This window comes from Actinia tenebrosa, unplaced genomic scaffold, assembly GCF_029948245.1.
Source record: "Actinia tenebrosa isolate PJP-AT-01 unplaced genomic scaffold, QUT_ActTen_1.0 PGA_scaffold9__36_contigs__length_13948895, whole genome shotgun sequence".
Classification (NCBI taxonomy): domain Eukaryota; kingdom Metazoa; phylum Cnidaria; class Anthozoa; order Actiniaria; family Actiniidae; genus Actinia; species Actinia tenebrosa.
Genome location: NW_028292586.1, coordinates 11,543,835 through 11,567,140, shown reverse-complemented (window position 1 = coordinate 11,567,140; position 23,306 = coordinate 11,543,835). Strand labels below are relative to the sequence as shown.

General features: G+C 35.7%; 1 protein-coding gene across 1 annotated transcript; it reads right to left on the bottom strand.

Annotated features, from left to right (window-relative positions):
* Nucleotides 1-149: 149 nt before the first annotated feature.
* On the bottom strand, nt 150-22,889 carry LOC116303229 (uncharacterized). Its single transcript, XM_089024532.1, has 10 exons — nt 22,673-22,889; nt 16,768-21,311; nt 16,416-16,606; nt 15,980-16,195; nt 13,294-13,400; nt 5,006-9,642; nt 4,371-4,547; nt 3,260-3,430; nt 2,807-2,959; nt 150-1,334 (listed from the first exon to the last, which is right to left on the bottom strand). Exons 2-10 carry the CDS (start codon nt 21,304-21,306, stop codon nt 1,080-1,082), a joined length of 10,446 nt encoding a protein of 3,481 aa, XP_088880658.1. The 5' UTR covers nt 21,307-21,311; nt 22,673-22,889; the 3' UTR covers nt 150-1,079.
* Nucleotides 22,890-23,306: the final 417 nt, after the last annotated feature.

Below are 23,306 nucleotides of genomic sequence, written 5' to 3'. Positions count from 1 at the left end.
AACCCTCTGCATTTTTATTTTTCTTCATGATTTGTGTGTGTGTTTTTTTTGTTTTTTGTTTTCATTTTCTTTACTTTATACTTTATTTGTGGAAGGTTAGTGGGTAGATTCGACATCAATTGCATTTAAACTAAAATAGGGTCTACACACAAATTTTGTTAAGTTTAATATCATACAATGAGAAGTTATCCTATTAGAGGGGCGGATCCAGGGGAGGGGTGCAGGGGTGCGCACCCCTCCCTGGTTACACTTTGCGCTCTACTTCAAAGATAACCAATTTTGAATTTTGCCTTTCATTCTAAGGGGTGCACCCCTTCCTGGGTTAACATTGTGCACAGCACCCCTCCCTGAACAAAATCCTGGATCTGCCACTGTATTATAAACATTTTCAGTATCTTAAAATGAATACAATGTTAATTTTGTTACAAAATCTCATAAAAGGGTGAATTTAAAATTCAATTTGCTACAAACTGTACAATCTCTTGAGATATATAAATAGATTAAATTTGCTATTACAATTAATATTTAGAATTGATACCTATCAATAATAATCCTCGAGTTTAATATGCTTGAAAGGTAAAATTCCTTTCCAACTACCCTATATCAACTGAGTCAGATGCTAACTACTTTGGTATATATAATATAATAAAACAAATAAATTTACATGGAAATGCTTTGAAAAAAGAATAGCTATATAATAGAATTCGCATAATAGATCGAGTTAAAAAGCTGCTTAGGAGAGCTGTTAATAAAGTACAAGGACGACATGTTTGAAAAATGGCGGGAAAATAGTACATGTGAAAGGCACGCATCAAAAATCTGCATGCCAGAACTGCGGTTTCTGAAGTGAATGGTTCAAATTTTTACATTTTAAAAGCTTTTTTCATAGTATCACTTTATACAGTCAATTTTGTTTATTTGAATCACTGATTTATTTTGTCAAATTTTAATTGTCAATTATTATTTTTTCTCTCGGAAAATAAAAAATCAGATAAATCAGTTTCAACAAGTCACTTGCATGCTCATTGTATATTGTTCACCTTTTATACAAATTTTGTATATATTAATCTAGTTTTGATCTAGATGGCAACATCTCGATCAAGTTCTAATACTAAGTAAGCTTGACGAAGCTGTTCCTTGCCAACATGGCCGCTTAACTTCTCTACAAGCTTCTGTAACAAAGCACGTTTTCTTTGCAGCTTTTCAGTGGACCTTGAAACTGATTTTAGTTTCCCTTCGAGCTTGAGAACAAGCTTGTTTAGATCACTGTTTTCTGCGTACAGACGGTGAATTATTTTCTCGCACGTTTTAAGCTGGGTGTCTGCGATTTCCAACTGAAAATTAAATTAAAGATTTAAAAATATGATAAAAAGATTTTTTCTTTACTTGCTAGATATGAGTAAATTATTTTGCTGGTTTTTTTTTCTTTTACATTTTTTAAACCCCATCCCCCTGATTTTTTTAATGCCTGAGTGAAACCCTGAAATGCGACGCCTTCCCGAAGTAGCTCTGAGATTCGCTCTGCAGAGAGACTGAATTTATAATGATGCTAACGCCATTGCGCGTTCCCTATTCACTCCCACAATCCTATATCCGATTGGCTTATAGCATTTGATTGACGGCGAAAATAGCATTTTTTTGGTATCGACGCCGTCTGTTTTCTGAATGGTTCTCTGAAAGAAAAAATCTTCTCTTTTATGTCACAAATTATTTCCTGACGATGTAATACAACGATAAGGGAAATCATTACAAGCTATATGTCTTGCACTTTCTGCTACAGGTGAGTGAAAAATAACGTTAAAAGATTGTTTTCTTTCAAACTAACACTTCGAAGAAAATTTGATTTATATTGAATGATAAAGAAATCGTAGAAGCAGTTTTTTCTTCTTCGAAGATTTGGGTTTCAAATTAGAATGATAAATTTTAGCCCAGAAATTTTTAACAGATCATAATGACCTCAGTCTAAAAAAAAGCTTAAGCTTACTTCGTTTTTGTAAAACTCGAAACTAAAACTTGCTTGAGCGAACACTTGACGACCAAATATCCAATGCAATAGGATGAAAATAACGAAGTATAAAAAGAAAAACATACCTTTAAACAGTTCAAGTAATAAAATCTTAATACCCATCCAATTTTATTATAAAGATAGCGGAATTTTGATGAAAACAACGTTAACGATTTCAAAAATGCCGAACATCTACTTTCTCGAACCTTTCCAGAAACCGTTGCTATGGAGATGGCTGTTAGGTAGTGAGAATCTGAAGCAAATCAGGATCGCTTTCCTTGCTTTGCTTTGCTTTGAATTGCAAAATAGGAGAATCGCGATACAAAACTAATTGCGCTTTTGAGACGGCAATATCACGAAATATTGACGGCATTGGAAGAAAATATATTCCTCGATTGGGCTCCGTCGCATCGCGACTCCGTCCAATACGAAATATATTTTCTCCCAACTAGCCATCAATATTTTGTGGTATTGCCGTCTCAAAATCGAAGTTAGTTTATAAAAGTCCTGCAATGCACTTCAATGCCAACTCGACGCATTTTTCCGCCTCTACTACTTCGGAAGGCTAATCCTGAAGTTCGAAAAGACCATGACCGTGGTGAATAGGATTTTGGGACTAAAAAAAATTGACCAACATAGCTGCTGCTTTAGAAAACTGTATCGAGAGCGTGAGTCATGTGTCATCTTAGTTAGAAATATAAATGCTCCCAGTCGGTCCCACGCTATTATTACAATTTCCAGATTACCTTAATTTCTTTGCAGACAACATTGTTTCTTTTCTATAATAATATTGGTATTTACCTGTATTCTGAGTTGATTTGCATACTCCCTGGCTGACTTGGCTTCATCTTTATCTACTCCAGTATTTGTTGTATTCATTTTCTCTTTGTAAGTGTACGAAGTTTGGTTACAGCTGACATTTGCATTGGAATTATCATGACCAGCATTGACAGCCTATATCGAAGATAAAACCGAGTGAAAAAAATTTTGAAGTGCGCAAACGAATACTTGTTCAAAATATATCGGCTAAACCATTTCCCCCTATTCTAAAGTCAGACCTGTAAAGAGGGTCTCTCAGAAAATGGGTTATATGGCACATGCTTATATTCTTATTCTTCAAGAAATAGTACATTTTGCATTCAGTTTGCGCTCTTCAAAATATTTAGTCATAAAGTGCACAGTACTATCGAGAAACTGTGCTACCCGCGTGGCTGAAACTTAGAGTAAAAATTATACAATCAGTGGATGATTTACCTTGTGATGCTGCAGCTCCCTTGTTGCCGTCCGTATTTCCCTGAGCATCTCTTCACTGCTGATATTTCTATCTAAAACATAGCTCAGATGTTGGTAGAACTCCTTCAGCTTGCTGTTGTCTGACTGTACTTCAACGTTAGAAGTAATTGAATCTCCCGAAGACAATGAATACTGGAGGGAAACATAAACAATTTATTATCACCAATGTTACTGAGTTTATTGTTACTTTTCATCTTCTTCTTCTTCTTCTTCTTTTTTTTTTTTTTTTTTGTGCGCAACGATTAAGACAGATTTTAAATGGCAATTAATACGCCGCTCTTTTGCCGTACTTAATTGATGGATTACGTTCGGCACATGAGTAGAACGGCGTATGGAACAGGCTTAAAAATCTAGGGAAAGACTTTGCAGTACGTCGACAAGTCTATTAGAAAAATAGAATGGGTAGTACGATAATAAACATTGAATACTTATTACATTTAATACTTAGAAAAATGAATACTTATTTGATTCTATTGATCAATATCGCTCGCTTGGTTTCTCTTGCAAAAAAAGTGTTATTTTCTTTAACATTGATTTCGCCTTGTACCGCGCAAGGCAAATTGATTCGTATACAAGGCGCCATTGATATGTGCCAACTTTTGCTCTGAACATAATTGTAGTGCGTGCGTATGTCTAGCTCTGCAAGAGGTGCACGCAACGTGGCAGAGCTGCTAGAACCACGATCAACTTATGAAATGGTTTGCATCAAAGTTGCTGGCAATGTCATGATATTCTCGTCTCAGCTAAGTCTCTCACTAAGAATCTTAAAATCTGCTACCTTTTTTGACAGACCTTTAAAGCCTGGGTGTAATGTTTGCCCATTTCATACTTTTCATTCCCTTGAGAATAAGATTCTTTGTTTGATTTGTATCCATATTCGTGTATCTCTCATGCGCAAAAAAAAAAAAAAAAAAAAAAAATTTAGGGAATGAAACACGTGCGTTGTAAAAAGAAAAAAAAAAAAAACGTTGCGCCAAGTGGGACGACCATATTAAGAGCTTTTGTTTGCAATATACATTACTCAAGATATAAACATATATAGATTTGACTTGCAAGAATGAATTTAAAGTACCTTTTCTTTTATTTCGCTCAATTCTCTTCTAAAACTCATTTCTTGAATTTCCATTTTCTGCTTGGTGTTCTCAACCTGCCATTCAAGTAACCCAACCTTTTGTTTCAGTTCCGTATTCTGTACCGTTAGTTCTTCAATTTGTTTCTCGTATTCTTGTCTAAGGTTATCATTCCTTTCCTAAAAAAATTAAAAAAAAAAAAAAAAATTGATTTCATTATTGGTGATAAGATGACATAAGACTAAAAAAACATTAGTGCCCAGAAAGTGCGCACTTTTTGTATCTAGACGAAGACACAAGCTTAATCCAAAATTACAATTTAAAAAAGGAACGAAAATGTACAAAAAAAAAAAAAAAAAAAAAAAAAAAAACGAAGACAGGCAAAACGAAACAAAACGAAATAAGCTGATCCAAACAACCAAAAAACAGACAAGAAGTGGGTGGAGCAAACGAAAAAAATAACAAAAGTATTGAAACAAAGTCAAGAGCAGCTCTAGCAATAAATGTCCAACATAAAATAATTCCCAAACAAGCCAATGGTACAGAAAATGGTGGTCAACATCTCATAACCAGCGACAACAGAAGCAGTAGGAACTTCATAATAGGAATATAATAGCTAGCTTGGTTGTAATCTTACCTCATACTTTTCACGAACTATTTCTTTCTTGAACTCCTCTTCGTGTTGTCTATCAGCTACCTCACTTTGGCCATTAAATGTTTCTCTCACGATTTTAACATTTTCAAGTTCGGTCACGTTAGCTTGTAGTTTCTTCAGTTCTTCTCTCATCTCGATTATCTGAATCTCAAGTTCACGTCTCTCCCTACGCAAGTACGTGGTATCATTATTTTCTTTAAATTTTCCATTCCCAGTAGACGAAGATGAACAATAGTAGCAGCCATTTTGATTTGGCTGTTCGCGTCGACTTCCACTGATGTCTTCCATTTGTTGAGGAAAGCCTTCTTGTCTGCCGTAGTTGTTAAATGAGTCAGCTGGACCTTCATTTCTTCGGAAATTTGATCCTGGATATCGATGTGTATTATCATGTACGGTTCTACTATTTCTTTCATCTAAGACGTATCCATTTGTTTGAGGATTGCTGTTGTCAAAAGAGGGACCATTTGGACCGGTAAACGTTGTTACGTTACCATCAGCAGAAAACTTTACGAAGTAGCCTCGTGTGTAGCCTCTTTCTCCATCAACCCTTTCCTCAGATGGTCTCCCAGAATTGTGATCTCTTTTTGAATCTTGTGTATCGGTTTGAGTTGGTGGGATTAGAAAACTCCCACTTGTATCAAAGCTCCTCGCTCTGCCATCTGGACTTCTAGATCGGGTTCCTAGATAAGGTATCTCAATACTTGTTCGTATTCTGGGCCTTGTAGGATGCTTGAATTGGTTTGGATCTTTTCTAGGGGACTCTTGATTTGCACCATCTGTCTGCGTCCATGCTTGGTCATCAATATCTCTGTTTACTATAGTTGTTGATAGACTATTGACTTGTTCTGCTACCCTCACTGATTCAGAAATTTGGGACTGTAAATCCTTCATTTGTTTTCTCAATACATTCAATTCATGTTCCTCTTTGTTTTTTACTGACTGCAATCTCTTTATTTCCAACTCTATTTCCGTACGCTGCTGTTTCAAATCCTTGAGGTCATTTTCAATTTTCAGGATATCAGAACGATGCCAATCTGATAATGAGTTATCCTTGTTCTTCCACGCTTGCTCCGTCGCAGAAAAATCATTTTCCATTTTCATTTTCTTGCTTTGCAAATCGTAGTACTGTCTCTCAATCTCGTGTTTTTCTCTACGAAGGTTATCAATCGTGGCATCATCTTTTTTCTTCTCGTCCTTCGTTACAGAAAGCTCTGCCTCCAGTCTTGTCTTCTTGCTCGATAATGTCGTAACTAATATGTCAAGCTCCATCTTCTCTCGTCGAAGGGAGCTTAAGTCGTTTTCTTCTCTTTTCTTTGTTTCCAGTTTGACCGTAATTTCTGTATCTATTTCGGTTTTTTGCCTATGCAAAGCAGCTACGGATTTCTCGAGTTGCAGTCTTTCTTTCTTCAACGTAACGACTTCGTTTCTCTCAATTTCATTCATTTCCTTGGAGTAGCTCACCATGTTATTGGAGTTATCATTTTTCTTGGATTTCTGGTTTTGATTGAAGTTATTACTCCCAAGGTTCTTTTTAAGCACTTCTATTTCTTTTTTCAAACTATCTCTCTCCTTTCGAAGCTCTGCCAGCTCGTGGTCCTTGCTTTCATGTTTTCGTACTCTTTCAATACTGACTTGTGAGATTCCTGTTATTCGTCTTCCGTTCTCTTGTTGACCACTTCCTTGTCCTTGCTGTTGTATATCTTTGATAGTGTTTTTTAATCTTTCTTTTTCATCCTGAAATCTTTCGATATCTTTGCGCAGCCTTTTTTCTTCAATGTTCAAATCATTTATGTCCTTCTTCAAATCTTGTTCATTGTTTTTAAGATCTTCGATGTGCCCCTCCAGACCGCTCTCTTCTCGACGGAGTTTCAAGATGCGGTTTTCTAAGTCAAGATAATCTTCTTTAAGACTTGCAATCTTACTGTCCATGTTTTCCTTCTGGTTAGCTGTGACTGTTGCCGAGTCGTTTTGGTGCTTTAACTTGGCAATGTCTCTTTCCAGATCAGCTTTGTTTTCTTCAAGACGTTGTACTGTTGCTTCGAGCTCCCGATTTTGTCGCACAAGCTCATCAAAGTCGTTCTCTATACTTCGTGTTGAGGTATTGAAAACGTCAAGTTCTTGGTCTAATTTATCGCAGACTGTCTCTGCATTCTGTCGTGTTATTTCACCTTCGCTGTCATAGAAATTGTCACCATATTTTCTTTTCAAATCTGGATTCATACCAATTCTTTGTGTTCTATTTCCTCGTGCTGGATGGACCCCACTTGGCTGTTCATTATTTGTCAGCTTCTGTTTCAGTATCCTCACCTCTTCCTCCAAGTTGTCAATGGTTCGCTTAAGTAGTGTAATTTCATGCTCCATGTTCATCTTTTCTCTCGCAAACGCTGACAGATTGTCTTCCAATTCTGCTTGTTTCTTTTTAAGTGCGCCTATCTGCTCTTCGAGATCCATTTTTTCTCTTCTTAGTACACTAATCTGATTATCGGAGTCTGATTTGTCTCTCTTGATCGAGGAAATCTCGTCTTCAACTTCAAGTTTCTTTCGCCTTAAGGCTGACAATTCATCTTCCATTTCTTCGTTCTTTCTCTGAAGTGAAGTTAATCGGGAATCGAGATCAAACTTTTCTCGTTTCAAATGCTGCATTTCTTCATCTTTGCGCCTAACATTTTCTTGTAGAGATACCAACGCACTGTTATCGACGCTTGGTCTTTCAGGCTTTGGCTCTTCTTTGATCACAGTAGAAGATGCTTTTCTTTTTAAATTTGCTATTTCGTCTTCCAAATCCATTTTCTCTCTCCTCAAAGCTGATATAGCAATTTCAGTCTGTTCTCTTTGCAAATTTGCAGACGAAATCTCTTGGTCTTTCTTTCGGATTACATCTTTAAGCTTCTCAAGATCACCCCCTTCATCGTTTTGGAATTCTGGTCGCGTAGAATTTGCCCTTTTTTCCAGCTCAAATTCTATCGTCATGAATTTTCGTTGCATTTCTTCTCTTTCTCTCGCAAGTATGTCTCTCTCTTGGCGGATTGTCATCAGATTTCCTTCTAGTTCAGCGTATCTTGCCCTCATTATTCCAAGATCCCGATCCAGTTGTTGAACCAACTCGAAGTGACCGGTATTCTCGTTTAACATCTTTTGATGGAATTCGTTCTCCAAGCGAGCCATCAGATCTTCTTTCTCGTTTTCCAATTTCTTTTTGTATTCTTCTCTTTCCATATTCAGTTGCAGACGGAGTTCTTCGTTTCTTTCACTGAAAGCAGAATCTATCTGAGAATTCTCCTGTCTCAGTAGCATCACTTCTTCACGAAGCTCATTAATAGTCACTTCTACAGACGTTTGCTCATTAGTCATGATTTGTTGATAACGTTCCTCAATCTTCAACTTCACATTTCGTTTTTCTTCTGCGTGCCTCTTTTCCATTTCAGAAATCTCCATCTCGTAATGCTCCTCGAGTTTCCTTCTTTCTTCTTTCTGTTTTCTCTCTGCCTCCTTTTTCTCTCGCTCCAAATATTCAAAATCATCTTGGAGTTTTTTGTTTACACTTTTCAAAAGTGATGTTTCGTTCTCCAACTTTAGTGCAAACTCCGATTCAAGGCTTATCTTTAAAGTGTTTCTCTGATCTGAAAAGGTTTTCTCCATTTCTTTAATTTCCCTTTCAAATTTGCCAACAATTATCTCTTTTTCCTGCCTTAGGTTTTCGTTTAATTCTCTCAATTGGGTTGTCAATTTGTGTATATCATCTTGGAGCTCTGTTATATTTTCTTCGTATTTATCTTTTTGCCTGGAAATATCTGTCGAATACTTCTCCTCCAGCTTTCTTTTCACCTCATGAATTGCTTGCAATTGTCGTTTTTCCAGTTCATTTCTTTCTCTTTCAAAGGTGATTTCGTTCTTTTCCTTCTCGTTTCTGTTTCGACTTTCAAGCTCTCTTTTCTGCCATTGCAAATCCGTTATCGCTGTCTTTAATTCCTGAATTTGTCCTTCGTACCTATTCTTCTCTTGCTCCAACTTATGATTAAAATCATCTTCTAATTTGCGCTTCATTTCTCTCTTCTCAGCTACAAATTTCCTTTCTAATATTTCTCTCTCTCGCTCAAACTTGTCCTCGATGTCCAAGTCAGGTCTGATTCTACTAGTTATTATTCCATCATTCATTCTAAGATATACCTCTGCTATTTCTTTAATTAAATTATTATCAACATCACCGGCCGCGGAGCTGAGACTGGCTGCTTGTCTTTTTGGGCTTGCTAATTCACCTGAGTAGAAATTGAAAGCTTCAGACTCGGCATGTGATCCCGAAGCATATCCTGCCTCATTACTTGTTACCGAAGTCATTCTCGAGTTTTGCCTAAGAGCTTCTCTTTCTTCTTCCAAATGTCTCAATAAATCAACTTTCTCCCTTTGGAAGCTTTCTTTCATTCGGATCACCTCTTCTTCATGACCTTGAGACATTAGATCTTTCTCTAATATAAAACCCTTTACAATATCTTCGATCTCTCGTCGGTAACTTTCCTCTGCAGCCCCATCTTGGTGGACAGTCTGATCCGTATCTTCATCAGAACTTTCGAGGATGTATTCTTGTCTATCCTTTGATTCGGTCATCTTGGCGAGAATACCATCTTAGTGTTATAAATTCTGTATTTTCAAAGCGTCCTAAAAATTCAAAAATACATATTATGAAAATCCTCTCCTAATTACGACCGTTTATAACCGCCATAAATCTTCTACTAATTCTACTCGTTACCATGATTTTTAACAACATTAAATCTCCTGGAACCTGCTAACATTTCCAAGAGCGAGTTATACTAGCATAATCAGCTGTTAAAAACAAACATGACCAAATATGGCTTGTAATATTGACAAAACACTAAACGAGCGTTTACAAGAGTTTGTACTTGGAAATGGAATGCTTTGTAACCTTGCCAGACTGAATTTATTATTACATTGTTCAGCTAAGAGTTTATCTCCATAGAAACGAAGATAAGTTTGTGCTAATCAAAAGATTTGCTATAGTTAGTTGTCTCTAACGCTGTCTTTTATTTCAACCATCATAACAAAATTCTCTCTTTTGAAAATTAAGTTGCGAGCAAATGTTGTTTCAATTAAACATTGCCAAAGTTGATACTGGCTTTAGTTCATAGTTCGAAGTGATAATGAAAATGAAATTTGTCATTTTCCGCGTTCTTAGAGCTTAAACCTTACGAAGAATCTACTTTGGAATAACAAGATTGATATATTTGTCATTTTAAGCTAAGAAATCCCAAAACAATGGATCCATGTATATAATGTTCAGTACACGTTCGTTCAAAATTTTAGCATTTCTTCATATGAATTCTATTTAAGACCCAATTCAATAAACGTTTCTTACTTATTAACTTTGCAACTGGATTTATTCAATATTTTGTTTTGGCTCCGAGATTATTGTTTATGTAAGATTATGAAAAACCTTCCAACCTGTTCAATTTGTTGATTTTGAAATTTGGCCGTTATATCTTGATTTTAAATATTATAAACGTGATTTAACCCGTGTAGCAAAAATCTAGTAGTCATTGTCTAGTGCAATTACAGAAAGAAAATGAAATAAAACACTGAATTGCCTACAATAATATAATTATTAATGTTTGTACATTAATCATAAACTATCTTTTTCAAGAAAGTACAAAAGAAATCTCTCTAATCGTAAGAACAATACTGTTTTAGTATTATTGTACTGTATTCAGTGTTATATAGCCTTAAGTTTTATTTAGTTCGATTGGTTTGTGTGTACGTGTGAGATTTTAGTTATATCATATTAGTTTTATTTTTTTCTATTGTGATAAGATTTGTTACAATTATATCATTTTTTTATATTACTGGCTTTATCTATTTGTTTCAGTTGGGTAAAATTTGTAGTAGTATGTTTTTTATGTTTAGCATGCTTTTTTAATTATTTTATAATTCTTTTTCCCCTGAATTTTCTATAATATTTTTCAAACTTTTCCTTGCTCATCTAAGGTTTGTATAATGACCTCGTGGGTTCAATCCTAACAACAATGGATGTTGTATCATCCAACAGCGCTCAGTTCCGAATTACTGACGGAAGCCAAGGATTAAATATTTGTTTTAGTAAAATGAATGCTAATGGCACTGTTTTCAAAAGCATGCATGGAAATAAATGAAAGGAAAACAAGAGGGGAAACTCTCAAAAACTTGTTTTACATGAAAAATGATGGAAGAAAATAAATAAAGTAAATGAAAAAAATGAATAAAAAAGTAATACAACAGCATAATTTAACAGCATGAATTTGCTTATAAATTAATTTTACTGCAAAACATGGCACTTTACGTATGGGTAAATGTAAATGAAATACACAATGTAGAAGACTTTTCCATTTAGAGCATTGATCAGGTATGGCTTCAGTCCTTGAATTAGTGACCACTATGGAAAGGGCAAAACGTCTCAATCAAATTTTACAAGGTTCTTAATCCTTAGACAAAGTCTTACCTACAAGAATTTTCTAATAAAAATTGACCATTCCTCTATTACGACATATAGCTAAGGTATTGGTTTTAGTGCTTGCAAAAAATAAAACAGTCAAATATTTCAAAATCGTTGACAAAACAAATACACTTTTTTAAACATCCGCAAAATCTTCAACCATTGAAAATTCAAATCTTACTACTGATTACTCTTAAAGAAGTAATTCTGCAAACAAAATCGGAAGTGTATGCTTTTTATCATAAAGTTTAAAATATTTCGAGCTGTCAAATTTATCTGTGGAGGAGCACTCGGCGTACTACTTCTTGTTATTCTGTTACTTCTAAAAAACCTGATTTTAGTTCCTATTCCAGTTTTTATTTAACAGGAATCTTATAATCCTATAGACGTTATGATAATGATGGCTGTTCTGATAGATTTACTGTAATATATCGTATATCGTATTATGTGAACTTAACACATACCGTCCCCTGCCGCTAGGCAAAATAGCTGATTTCTTATATTGCAGTCCTTGGTGTTTTCTTAGCCCTTATCGGCATACTTAATGCACTTTTTTTGCCTATCATTCTTTCATAAGAACTAGGGCGTTTTTTGTGAATGAGAATTCATTCTTTTTCATGGTTTTATATTTTCTGTGATGTGTTATCAGAAAAAGATATATTTGTTTCAATCTTGTGTACACAATACAATGCATGTGCAATAAACTACGGCAACTGAAATAGATGAAAAGCCGTAGAAGAGAGTCGTAAAACTTATTGTAACGTTTTCTATGATCTATAAAATACCTTTTATGAATTGTGGTCAATAAAAAAATTTGTAAAAGGCTAACTGTATAAGCTTACTTAAATTTTGTAATATTCAAAATTAAAATCTTCCAACGATTATAGATTTTTGGAATACTTTTTTTGCACAAGCAATGGCACAAGAATTTAGTTACTTAGCCGTGCTACTTCTGATCTTTTTGCTAAATGAGGGAGTTGAAACCTGGTGGAACTGAAGCATAAAGGATAAGAGATAACTGCTACTTTTTGTAGCGCTTTTTTTTATAGATTTGATGCTCTTTGTTTATCGAAGTAGCAATATTTGTATTATGATCATCCGGGTTGATGCTCTTTCTTGCTTTGCATTGCATAAGAATTTTAAAAAAGTCTTAACATTTATAACTACAGCGATTGCTAAAAAGAACCACTATACCACTCACCTTAATTTTCTCTTACATTTTCTCAGTAAATTCTATCTGTTTGCTGCTTTTTGCAGTTTTTATGGATATGTGAAACTCTTTCTTGCTTTGCATTGTATCATTCGGGGGGAAAACTATTTTATAACATAGCTATATAGATAACTCGGTCGACGGCATCTTACCTTATGTTTCTCTTAAAATCCCTCGGTATATTGTAAATTTATTGTTGACAGTGTCTTCAACAGATTTAGTATCTCGCCATTTTTCTTGTTTCGTCTCCCGTGAATATTTCTTTTTCAACAGACGCTACTTCCCACCGCTCAAGCTTGGATGGATACTCAACAACAGGTACTACGTGCCCTCTGATTCGCTGGTGGTTAGTTTAAATGTTTATGTTGCATGTTTTTAGTTTTAATAAAGCATCATTATGCGTGCCAAGGTGGTTATTAATAATCTTATCTCTTTATTTCTGGACATGATCCAATATTGCAGTTAATTACGATTAAAGACAGCCTATACTCGCTGCTAGTTTTTCTTACGCTGGTTGGTGCAATTTTAGATTTTGTTGCAAAGGGAAGAGGCAACGTATAGTAAACTCTTGCCTATTGGTACATGCGATGCAGAGAAAATTTTTAACATTTGAGCATTCTGCGGGCATTCTGCAGTGTTCATGCTGTTGTTGCAAGGCGATACATTTGCTCTTGCGCTGCATGGCAATACTAAAAAAGATTATAATAAAATAAAGAAATAAAAAAATAAAATAAGTAACATTGCGTTGCATGTTAGAAAAACTCGGGCTTACACCTGCAGCTTACATGTTTTTGTTGTCAAGACAAACCAGCAATTATCCTTAATAGATTTATAAGGGTTATTCTAGAAAATAAACCCATAACAATAATAATGACAATGTATGGTATAGTACCTGTAAATTTTTAACTCTTTTTTGTCGTACAAATTACTTATTCATCATGTGCTTTATTTTTGGGGATCGGAATTTCAGTTTTTCCTTTTTTTTGTTTAGCCATCGACGTTCAACATCGTTCAACCCTACACAAAGCACTTTTTTGTATGACTTTGAAAAGCCAACGGCACGAACACGTTCTTGACACGGCAAGGCGTACGCCGACCAATCACATTGCCCAAAAACGCTAAGATCACGGCACTGTCAAAACGATGGATTAATTTGCGCGAAAAAATCCCCCAATCAAAATTCTAGAAAACATCACGGTCCCGTCAAGGCAAGCATACGGCACCGACATTTTCACAGTCATACGAAAACTGCTCTTGCTAGCAAAAACAACATACCCTTAAGAACTGGTCATTATTTATCGCCTGAGGGGAGTCATAGGATACAGAGGGGGCGAATCACGTTTTTTTTAGATTATTAACGCGAAGGGGTATCAATTAACTGGGTATGATTAACTGAAAGGGCTGTGATAGATTGATAATGATGCAAGTGTGGGTTTCACAAAAATGAGAAAGTAGCAACCACTATCAAGGGGGTATCATGAAATAATAGCACATCCTCAGTGTTGTTGCATGGGTGCATGGGTGCATGGGTGCATGGGTGCATGGGTGCATGGGTGCATGGGTGCATGGGTGCATGGGTGCATGGGTGCATGGGTGCATGGATTATTAACTTGTGATCATTATTATTAAACAAAGTCACTAACAACCAATATAACGTTTATTGTAATTTCATTTTGATGCCTCATATTTATTAACTAAAATTTTCATACAAATGATTTTCTTTCCTGATCATTTACGTGCCTATTATCATATTTACATTTATTTTTTATAATTAAGTGTTTTTGTTGTAAACCCTAGGACCCTTTTATTTTATTATTTCTGTACTAACGTGAGTCAAGTGTCACGAATGTCTGCTACAAACTTATATTCAACATTGTTAAATGCAAATTTTACAACCATGCAAAACCCCCTTATTTAATTTACTATTTCATATCCCTTTTTATAAATCAATCAACCAACTTAATTCATTAGGTTTTGTAATTAACAATACTTTTATAGTATGGGATTCTACAAGTAGTGTACAATCTACAGTGCATTTCGTTTTCCATATATATCTTAGTATATTTTAGTTATTCCAACATAATCGATATCAGGGTTATTAGACTTTTCAAATCAAATAATTAGATCATATTAAGTACGTTTTGATACAAACTTGCCAATACAAAGTCAAACGTCAACTATACATATGAAAATCAATTGTGGTTGCAAATGTCAATGGACCTCTTTAACCTTTGCCTAGTTTCTTTCCATTCCAGACCACGTGTCCTTCGATAAAGTATCATTTTTTATACATGGATATGGATACGACTCAAAGAATCTCATTTTCGTATTTTTCTTGATTATCTGGCTTCAAAATTTTCGTGGTATGCATGGTAACGATATTGCTCTTATAAAAATAGATATGAGAGCACAAAACGCATAAAGTAACCGTATACATCAGATTTTAAATTCCTTTACAGAAAAAATGGTGGATTTACGATAAGAACTTGGTTTTCACTTACAGCACAGGTATACGCATGACCAACTTCATGTGAGCATCCCTCATATAAAAGACGTATCTTTACTGTTTACTTGACATTGATTCAATGTAATAGATTGTCGGTAATCAGTAGTAATAATTACCAATAAATAAGATCCGCATTGCAAACAAAGCCCAGGATAATTGACAAGATCCAAGATAATTGTTCCAAGTATTGAAATTTGTGATGCAAGCTATTTTGTAGTCTTTTAAAGCCGTGAGTTTGCAAGTTTAGAGTGAAGGCATTTTGATTTTTTTTTAAATAAAAATTTTGCAAACAGGCCATCTTTGTTAAGATTACTTTTTCATAAAACAGTTTTCATAATAAACGTGCTGAATTAATTCAGTCGTGCAGGCAGAGAATGTATTTTCTTATGTATTGATCCAATATAAGTTTGATTATTAATAATACCTAATAATTTGTAAAGCAAGTCTCTCTATTCTAGTATATTTGACAAATTTTATCCTACATTGACATGAACGCTTGTACGATGTAGGTAGCGATTCATGTAAAAACAACAGTTTAATGATTAAGAGAAAGTGGCAGGCCACTGTCATCAGAATCATGTAACGTTTCTACCATTCCTTCATTGCTAGTCATGCCATACTGTTGTGCGTTTGGAGTGTCAGCAAAACTGGACAGTTCCAGGTCAGTAGGACTAGACTGCACATCAGCCTGTCCTCCAGCATGGTTACTCTCAGGGCTAACCATGCTGGCTTGTTGACTCTCACTTACAACAGGCACATCACTGTGCATCATGGAGGAATTTGAAACTGGCTGTTGAATACTGTTTGGTCCTTTCTTGAAGGGTTTCTTGTTGATTATTAACGTACATCCCGGAGTACTGTGTATGTAGATCACCTCTATTAGAGGATTGCATCATTTGTTCGTTCGCTCTGTCGTTCTGATACAAATTTGAGGAACGTCCCATTGTAGAACTGTGAACACCCAGTTGTGACTGGTAACTAGATATAGAATAGAAAAAAAAGATTAGTGTTTCAATGATACAAAATTTCAAGGGCACTTGCCTATGGAATGTCATGTAAACGCCTTCATCAGTTGACGTTCACCAAAACGTCAAATTATACGACGGCAAATTATACGGTTTCGTACATGTCAGTGGGAAAAACTGTAATCTTTAAATTTAAATTGAATACAGGGAACTTTTCGCTGTTGTTGTGTTACCTGTGTGATGAGGAGCGTACAGATGTCACGTTATTTGAACCACAATATATGGGAGAATGTTGAGCCATGTCAATCAGCCTTGGTGACAGGCCTTCGAGTCGTGATATCTTCTCTTGCAGAACATCAACTTCTGACTGAAGTCTTCTATTCCTTAGGAACATGTTACCACCACGATCAAGATGTTGGCTCATCTGTAACAGGTTATATAAAAAGTTTCAAAACATTTATTGTATGGCTGTTATAAACCCAGGAGTACTCGAGCGTTTTGCTACGTCTCAGAGGTACGCGTTGTCTAGGAAAGGTGTTGTTGGGGAAGGCAAATTATTATTAGTAAATATCAATTCCTACTTACCCTTGGGTCTCTCAAGCCTTGCATTCTCATTTGCATCGATCCCTGAAGATCTCTTTTCTCTTCTTCAAATCTTTCTTCCATCTCTCGCCTTTCTCTCTCAAATTCCGTCTTCAATAATACTCTTTCTTGGCGGTACTTTGTCTTTAGGTTAGACATCTCTTCATTCAAGCCCTCATAATCCTTCTCCAATTTCTTTATCTTGGTTTCGTAATATTCCTTTTCTTTCTGGAGTTGGTTCTGATACTCATTTTCAATACGGTTAAAGATCTCCTTGTTGTTGAGCATAGCCTCGGCACTTTGAGCATGGGCCTTATTATACCCAAGATCCTTATCGGTTTTGTACTGTGCATGTTGCTGAAGCTGAGATTCTAACTGCATTCTATGTTCTCGTAGTCTTGTAATCTCCTGCCGTAGACTCTCCAATGTACTCTCGATGTTTTCTTTTTCTTTACGAAGTTTTCGGCGATATTCTTCCTCCAACGAGCTCTGGAATTCTTTCTGGTTCGCTTTGACATTCTCCAATTCTAAATTTGCATCTTGCAAGTCATGTTCAAGCTTGTATTTTTCTTCTTTAAACTTGACAGTCATTTCTTCCATTTTACTATCATACTCTTGTATCTCATCATTCATCGCCTCAAGCTTTTGTTCGTACTTTTCTACGTCTATTCTATACTTGGCTCTTAGCTCTTCCTCGATTTTCAGGTTTTGAACCTCTTTCGCCTTCTCGAGAGTCTCATTGAATACCTTTCTTTCTTCTTCTGACGCTTTTTGCATCCCTGCTTTTGCTTTCTTGTATTCTTTCTTAACGTCTTTCTTATCTTGTTTTGCTTTGTTGAGCTCTTTAGTCAACGCGTCAATAGTGACTCTTAACAATTTCTTTTCTCTTTCAAGTCTCTTCGTAGTCTCATCTTTGTTCTTTTGAAACTCGGTAAGTTTATCTTTTTCGTTCTGCACCGACAGCTCCAGTTTTTGTATTTGGTCTTTGTAACCACGCACCTTTTCAGCTACAAGATCGTGTATCTTGTTCTCCAAAACCGAACTTTTTGAAGATAAATTCCTCTGGAACTCCTCTTTCATCGTTCGCTGCATTTCTTCACTTTCCTTGCTCAACCTTTCCTCCAGTTCTTTCCTTTCATTCTGAAGTTTTTCTTTCAGATTTTCTAGCATTCCTTGGTAATACTTTGAATTCTCTTCCAACTTGCTCTTTAAAATATTATTTGCATTCCTATCTTTTTCTGCAAGTGATGCAAGTTCCTGGTTTTTAATTAGCAGCTGCTGCTCAAGTTGGCTTATTTTTCCTGATAAGTTTTGAATTTCATTTAGGTTTTGATTCAGGGCATTTCGTAGCTCAGTCTTTTCTTCCTCGAGCTTCTTAATCATCCCATCGTTGTCGTTTCTGATTTGATTGTGGCTACCTCTATTACCGACTTCTGGCTTGTCTTCAAGTTCTACCTGTATCTGCAAATTCGGCATCGTGGACGTGTATTCGAATTCGATTCCATTAGCAGGTTGGAATCTCTGATGATCAGGCCTATTCTCAGTTATAACTTTGCTAACTACAGAAACAGGTTTATCTTTTCGTGGCTCTCTTTTATCTTCTGGAAATACTTCATTGAGAGGCACTTTACTTTCTACGTAGCTAGCTTGTTCCCCAGGTAATGGAATGTCATCTTGTACAAATGGTTTTTCCCTCACCAGATTTTCTGATTGTCTATGAACCGACGGAAGATTGTCAGGCATTGAACTAGTAATATAAGCATTGTCTACAGCTATATCGGTAGGTTTATGAAAGTCTTCAAGGTTGTTATTGAAGCTTTGATCTTGACCTGGAGTTTTAGTGGCCACTTCTGGTCTTTGATTTTTCATGAGTCTTTTAATCTCTTCTTCTGATTGTCTCAATTCTTCCTCATACTTTTGGGCCGTGTTCTTTAGCATTTTATCCCATTCTTCTGTCAATTTTCTTACAGCATCTTCATTTTTCTTCACTTCGCCTTCCAGTTGGCAGACTTTCTCTCTCTCTTTTTCAACCTCGGCATTACTTTTCTCCAGTTCTTTATCATGTTTGTTTTCCATGTCTTTAATTTGAGCCAACAGAGACGATACTTCTTCTCTCATTTTCTCAACCTCGTCTTCCATTTCTTTATACCTTTCTCGCTCTTTCTCGAGGGCTTGGTTAAGCTCCTTCTCTGACATTTCTTTCTGCTTTTCAAATGTTGATGTTAAAGAAGCCTTTTCTTCATTAAAGCTTTCCTCCATTTCCTTGATCCGATTTGTCAAACGGTCTGCTTCTTTAGTTAATCGAGCATTACTCTTTTCCAATTCCTCCACTTTTTCGTTCATTCCTTCAATTTCATTATTCATTATTTCTTGTTTTCGTTGCAGATCATTTCGTTTTCTAGCCATTTGGCTTATTTCTTCCTGCAACTCTTCGTTTTTCTCCTCCAATTCTCTTCTTCTCGCTCTCTCTTTTCCGAAATCCTCTAATTTTTGTTTGAGATATAAATTTTCATCTTCAAGCTGGTCAATTTCGTGTTTCAAGGCTGATACTGGCTGTGAGCCTTTGTTGTTGTTATTGTTGCTGCCAATGTCCGCATTCTGAACTTCTTTAGCTTTACCTTCATCAGGAAACTGCTTTTCCTGCTCACTACTCTTAAGATCTTCGACAATTTTCTCTAAAGCTTGTATCTTCTCCTTTTGTTCCTCTATGATGACTTCATACTTGCTAACATCTTGCGGAAATTCGCACGCTTCCTGTTTTTGCAAACTTGGACCATTTGGTTCCATATGATTAATAGTGGAAAGAGGAAGAGCTTCGGCATTCATAGCAGTTTGACTATCGCTTTCTGGCGTCAAGTGATGTTTCAAGCTAATTCCAATTGCCAACTTACCATGCTTGCGACTACTAGGAAGAGGTGCTCCACCTAAAGCTGAACGCTCTTTCTCGAACCCTTCTCTCATTTTTCCCGTTTTGTCACTTTCTTCCAAAAGTTTGTTTTTCAAAACCATCAAATCAGACATTAATCCCTCGAGATTTCCACTGAGATGAGATTTTTCACGGCTTTCATTTAGGAACTTCTCCTCTAACATTCGTAAATCGTTGCTGTACCTTTTTTGTATTTCTTTTTCTCTAGCTTGAAGTTTTGCAATGTTGTTCCTGAGGTCTTCTATTTCCTTTTGGAACTTTTTGTTGATGTTAGCAAGGTCCAAGTTGATCTCATCCAGCCTCATCTTTTGCTCGTTCTCCATCGAGAGCTCGTTTTCGAGGTTTGCAAGTTGGTCTTGAAAGGAGCTTTTTAATTCAATGATCTGGATTTCATATTCATTTACCTCTCGTGCTTTTTCTCTCATCTTTTCTTCCATTCGTTTCAAAGTCTCTTTTAGAAGCTTCAGCTCGTCTTCGTAATCAAACTTGCTTTCTTCGATGATTCGGTCTCTCTCTTTAATCTGCCTTTCCTTTTCCCGTAAAGCATGCTCCAATTTTGTCTTCTCGTTCTCCAAACGAAGGTACTCCTCCTTGGGCACACGGTTTTCAAAAGCATCCATAAACGCTTCCATGGGATCGAGCCTGGGAGTCTGGTCATTGTCAGGAGTAATATGCAAGTGGTCGATAATCTCGCCCAGTTTTTCATTCTCCTCTGCTAGCAAAGCAATGTCATTTTCGTAACCTTTCACCAACTGTGGTGAAATACTTCTTGATTTCAAAAAGGTTAAAAGTTCATCATCACTCATTCTCGATTTCAAAGAGTGCATTTTGTGTTTGTGTCGATGGGCATGTGGCTTTGAATGCTCTCTGGGGTTTTTTCTTGTGTTTTGGAGATCTTCTATTGAAGCTCGCATGTTGCTGCCGGAAAGCGCAGTCTGCAAGGGGCTTGTACTTTTGTTCTCTGGCGATTCTCTGTACCTCTTAGCTCCAGGTACGATATCTTTCTCCAAGTATCTTAACTTTGTCTGAGTTTCGTCTTTTTCTTGTGTAACTTGGCTGAGCTTTAATTCAAGAAACTCCTTATCAGCCAAGAGCTTACTTATTTGTATTTTGTCTATAGAGGAGTCGCGCAGACTTCGAGCACTCACCGATGTATCTCCATCATCAGATGTCTCACTTGCAGTATCTGTTATCCAAAAGTCTCTTTCTTTCCTAAGATTTTTGAGAGCATTCTTGATGGTATCGTTTCCCTCGATAAGAGACCTCAGATCCTCTTCATCCTCAGAAAAAATAGACGACAAGTCGTCTTTGTCGTGACTATTTACGATATCTTCTGGCTCAGATGCGTCGACTTTGCTTTTCATATTAAATCCCGAACTCTCTGCTGGAGCTAAGTAGTCAGTCTTATCTTCTTCTTGTTCTTCGTGGTCTACCGAATTCAAAAGAATAGTATTTTTCATTCTTAATGTATTATTCTCTTGTTCAAGCTGTGATGCTTCTTGTTGATACTCTTCGAGCAGTTTTTCTCGATTCTCCTCAGTATCTATTTTTGTTTCGTCGTCGTCTGACATCTTCACAATAGCTTCTCTAAAGTCTTCCAAATCCTCCTTATCCATGGTAACTAGGAGTAAAAGAAGAAGAACGAACCGAGATTTAGACTTAAGTTTATTGGATGCAAAACCTTTATCAGGGACTTCTAGAAGTTTTATGCATTGGCAAGCCGTGCTTGCATTCAGCAGGTGGCAGTCGTCCAAACTGTCTAAGAACTGTCTCACAATAGTCTAAAATATACTAGTAGCAAACTCGAAGAGCTGATGAACTTCATTGAGCAACAAAATAAGCTTCAAGCCCAAAATATCAGACCATTTTATTATAATATAGCCATAGTTCCAAAGTTTGCAGCAAATCTCATGCCAATTTCATTTGGCAACGATCCCAGGCATAAAGATAATTGTAGTGTCATGTTTGGTTTAATATTTATTTTTGAATTAAAAAAGAAGACACGCACCGAAATAAAAGCGAACTATATTTTCTTTATCGATTGTCAACAAAAAGAAAATTCAATGAGAGGGTATTAGGTTTCTGGTGTGTAATGTTGTCATCGCTTAGGCTAAAGTCTCTAATTCCGTTAAATAAGTGCCTCATGAATTCAGACAAAAAATAAAAAAAGCATCGTATCATCAGTTTCCATGTCTACCATTTAATCTAAAACGATGTATACTGTAGGCAAAATGAGAAATAATTTCCGAGCAAGTGACATGAATACTGAGTTTTATTTTCAATACCACAACTTGAATAAAAGGGAATCCCAAGGTGAAATTTGGAGTTCTCGCTCAAGAACCCCCTTATCGAAACAGTATCCTTTCAATAGGAACATAGTGAGTTTAGCTAATAGCATATTATATGATATCATATAAAAATTTTAAGTTTTACTAATTCTTCTCATAAAGCATTCTCGCATTTCATAAACACTATAGGAAGTCTTTTCCAGACTGCTTCTCTTGATTTGTAATATTAGTATCGAGAAAACTGGAGGCAAACAGGTTGTTTAGGGCTTATCAACAGGTGTTCAAATTGGTCTGCTAAACTTAGTTATACTATCCCTGCGAATTAGCATATCCTTTAAACCATAATCCTATAGATTAACTTCCTAATTCTTAAAAAAAAATTGCAGAATGAAAATAAAAATTTCCTTTGACTACATATATTTTATATTTCGTCTATTATCATTAAAAACTTGCAATTAAACTCAATTATGATAAAGTAACTTTAAACCGCACTTGACAAAGTTATTATATTTCACAGATATCATTATCTTGGCATGGCATATTGTTTCCCTAGCACTTTATGGTTTTAAAAGTTAGTTAACAGAACTAAAACGCTAGTTATTTTTCCTTGCTTCTTGTCTTGTTATAATTATCAACAACTTCTAGTGTACGTTGTTGACATATAGTTAGATTGTATAGTTATATATTTACTTACCTTCTTATTAGAAACACAAGACTGTTTATTTAATATTCCTGGAATATTGCATCAACTCTTTCCACTGTAAATTTTTGTACAACCAAAATAATTTTCATTGGCAATTCTGTTACATATCATTTCTTAATTGCGTAGTGTAATCTTTCCTTAATCTTCATTAGTCTTCCTTGCGTTAATTAAGAGAAAACATCTATCGATTTCTTGAGGATATAATAATGTTTGGATAACATATAATTATGTTTTCTTTTCGTTGGCATTTTCCCAAGGTGTACTTCAAACCTGTCGCTGCCTTCATCCAAAAACAACGCTATTTCACCATGGAGACAAGAAAACGAACTCTCGCGTTTCAAAATCCAGAATATTCCGTAGTACTGGAAACCGGCTGAATATATAGCAAATGGATATAAAATTAGCTTATAAAATTAATGGATATAAAATTAGTTTAAATTCAAAGTCAGGTAAACATACACGTTATTTCATCATATGTAAATTTGATATCGAATAATTTCCCTGTCAGCAGTGTTACATAATGGACACATGCGCAATGAAATGCAAAGATATTGCTGTTTTCTTTTATTAGATTTATTGGCCTCCAAATGTCAAAACTACAAACATATATAATATTATATACACT

Coding starts and splice junctions, on each gene's coding strand:
- LOC116303229 (XM_089024532.1), bottom strand. CDS start 21,306: ATGGATAAGGAGGATTTGGAAGACTTTAGAGAAGCTATTGTGAAGATG. Junction 16,196..16,415: donor GTACGCTCCTCATCACACAG/GTAACACAACAA, acceptor TTCTATATCTAG/TTACCAGTCACAACTGGGTG. Junction 4,548..5,005: donor TAGTTCGTGAAAAGTATGAG/GTAAGATTACAA, acceptor TAATTTTTTTAG/GAAAGGAATGATAACCTTAG.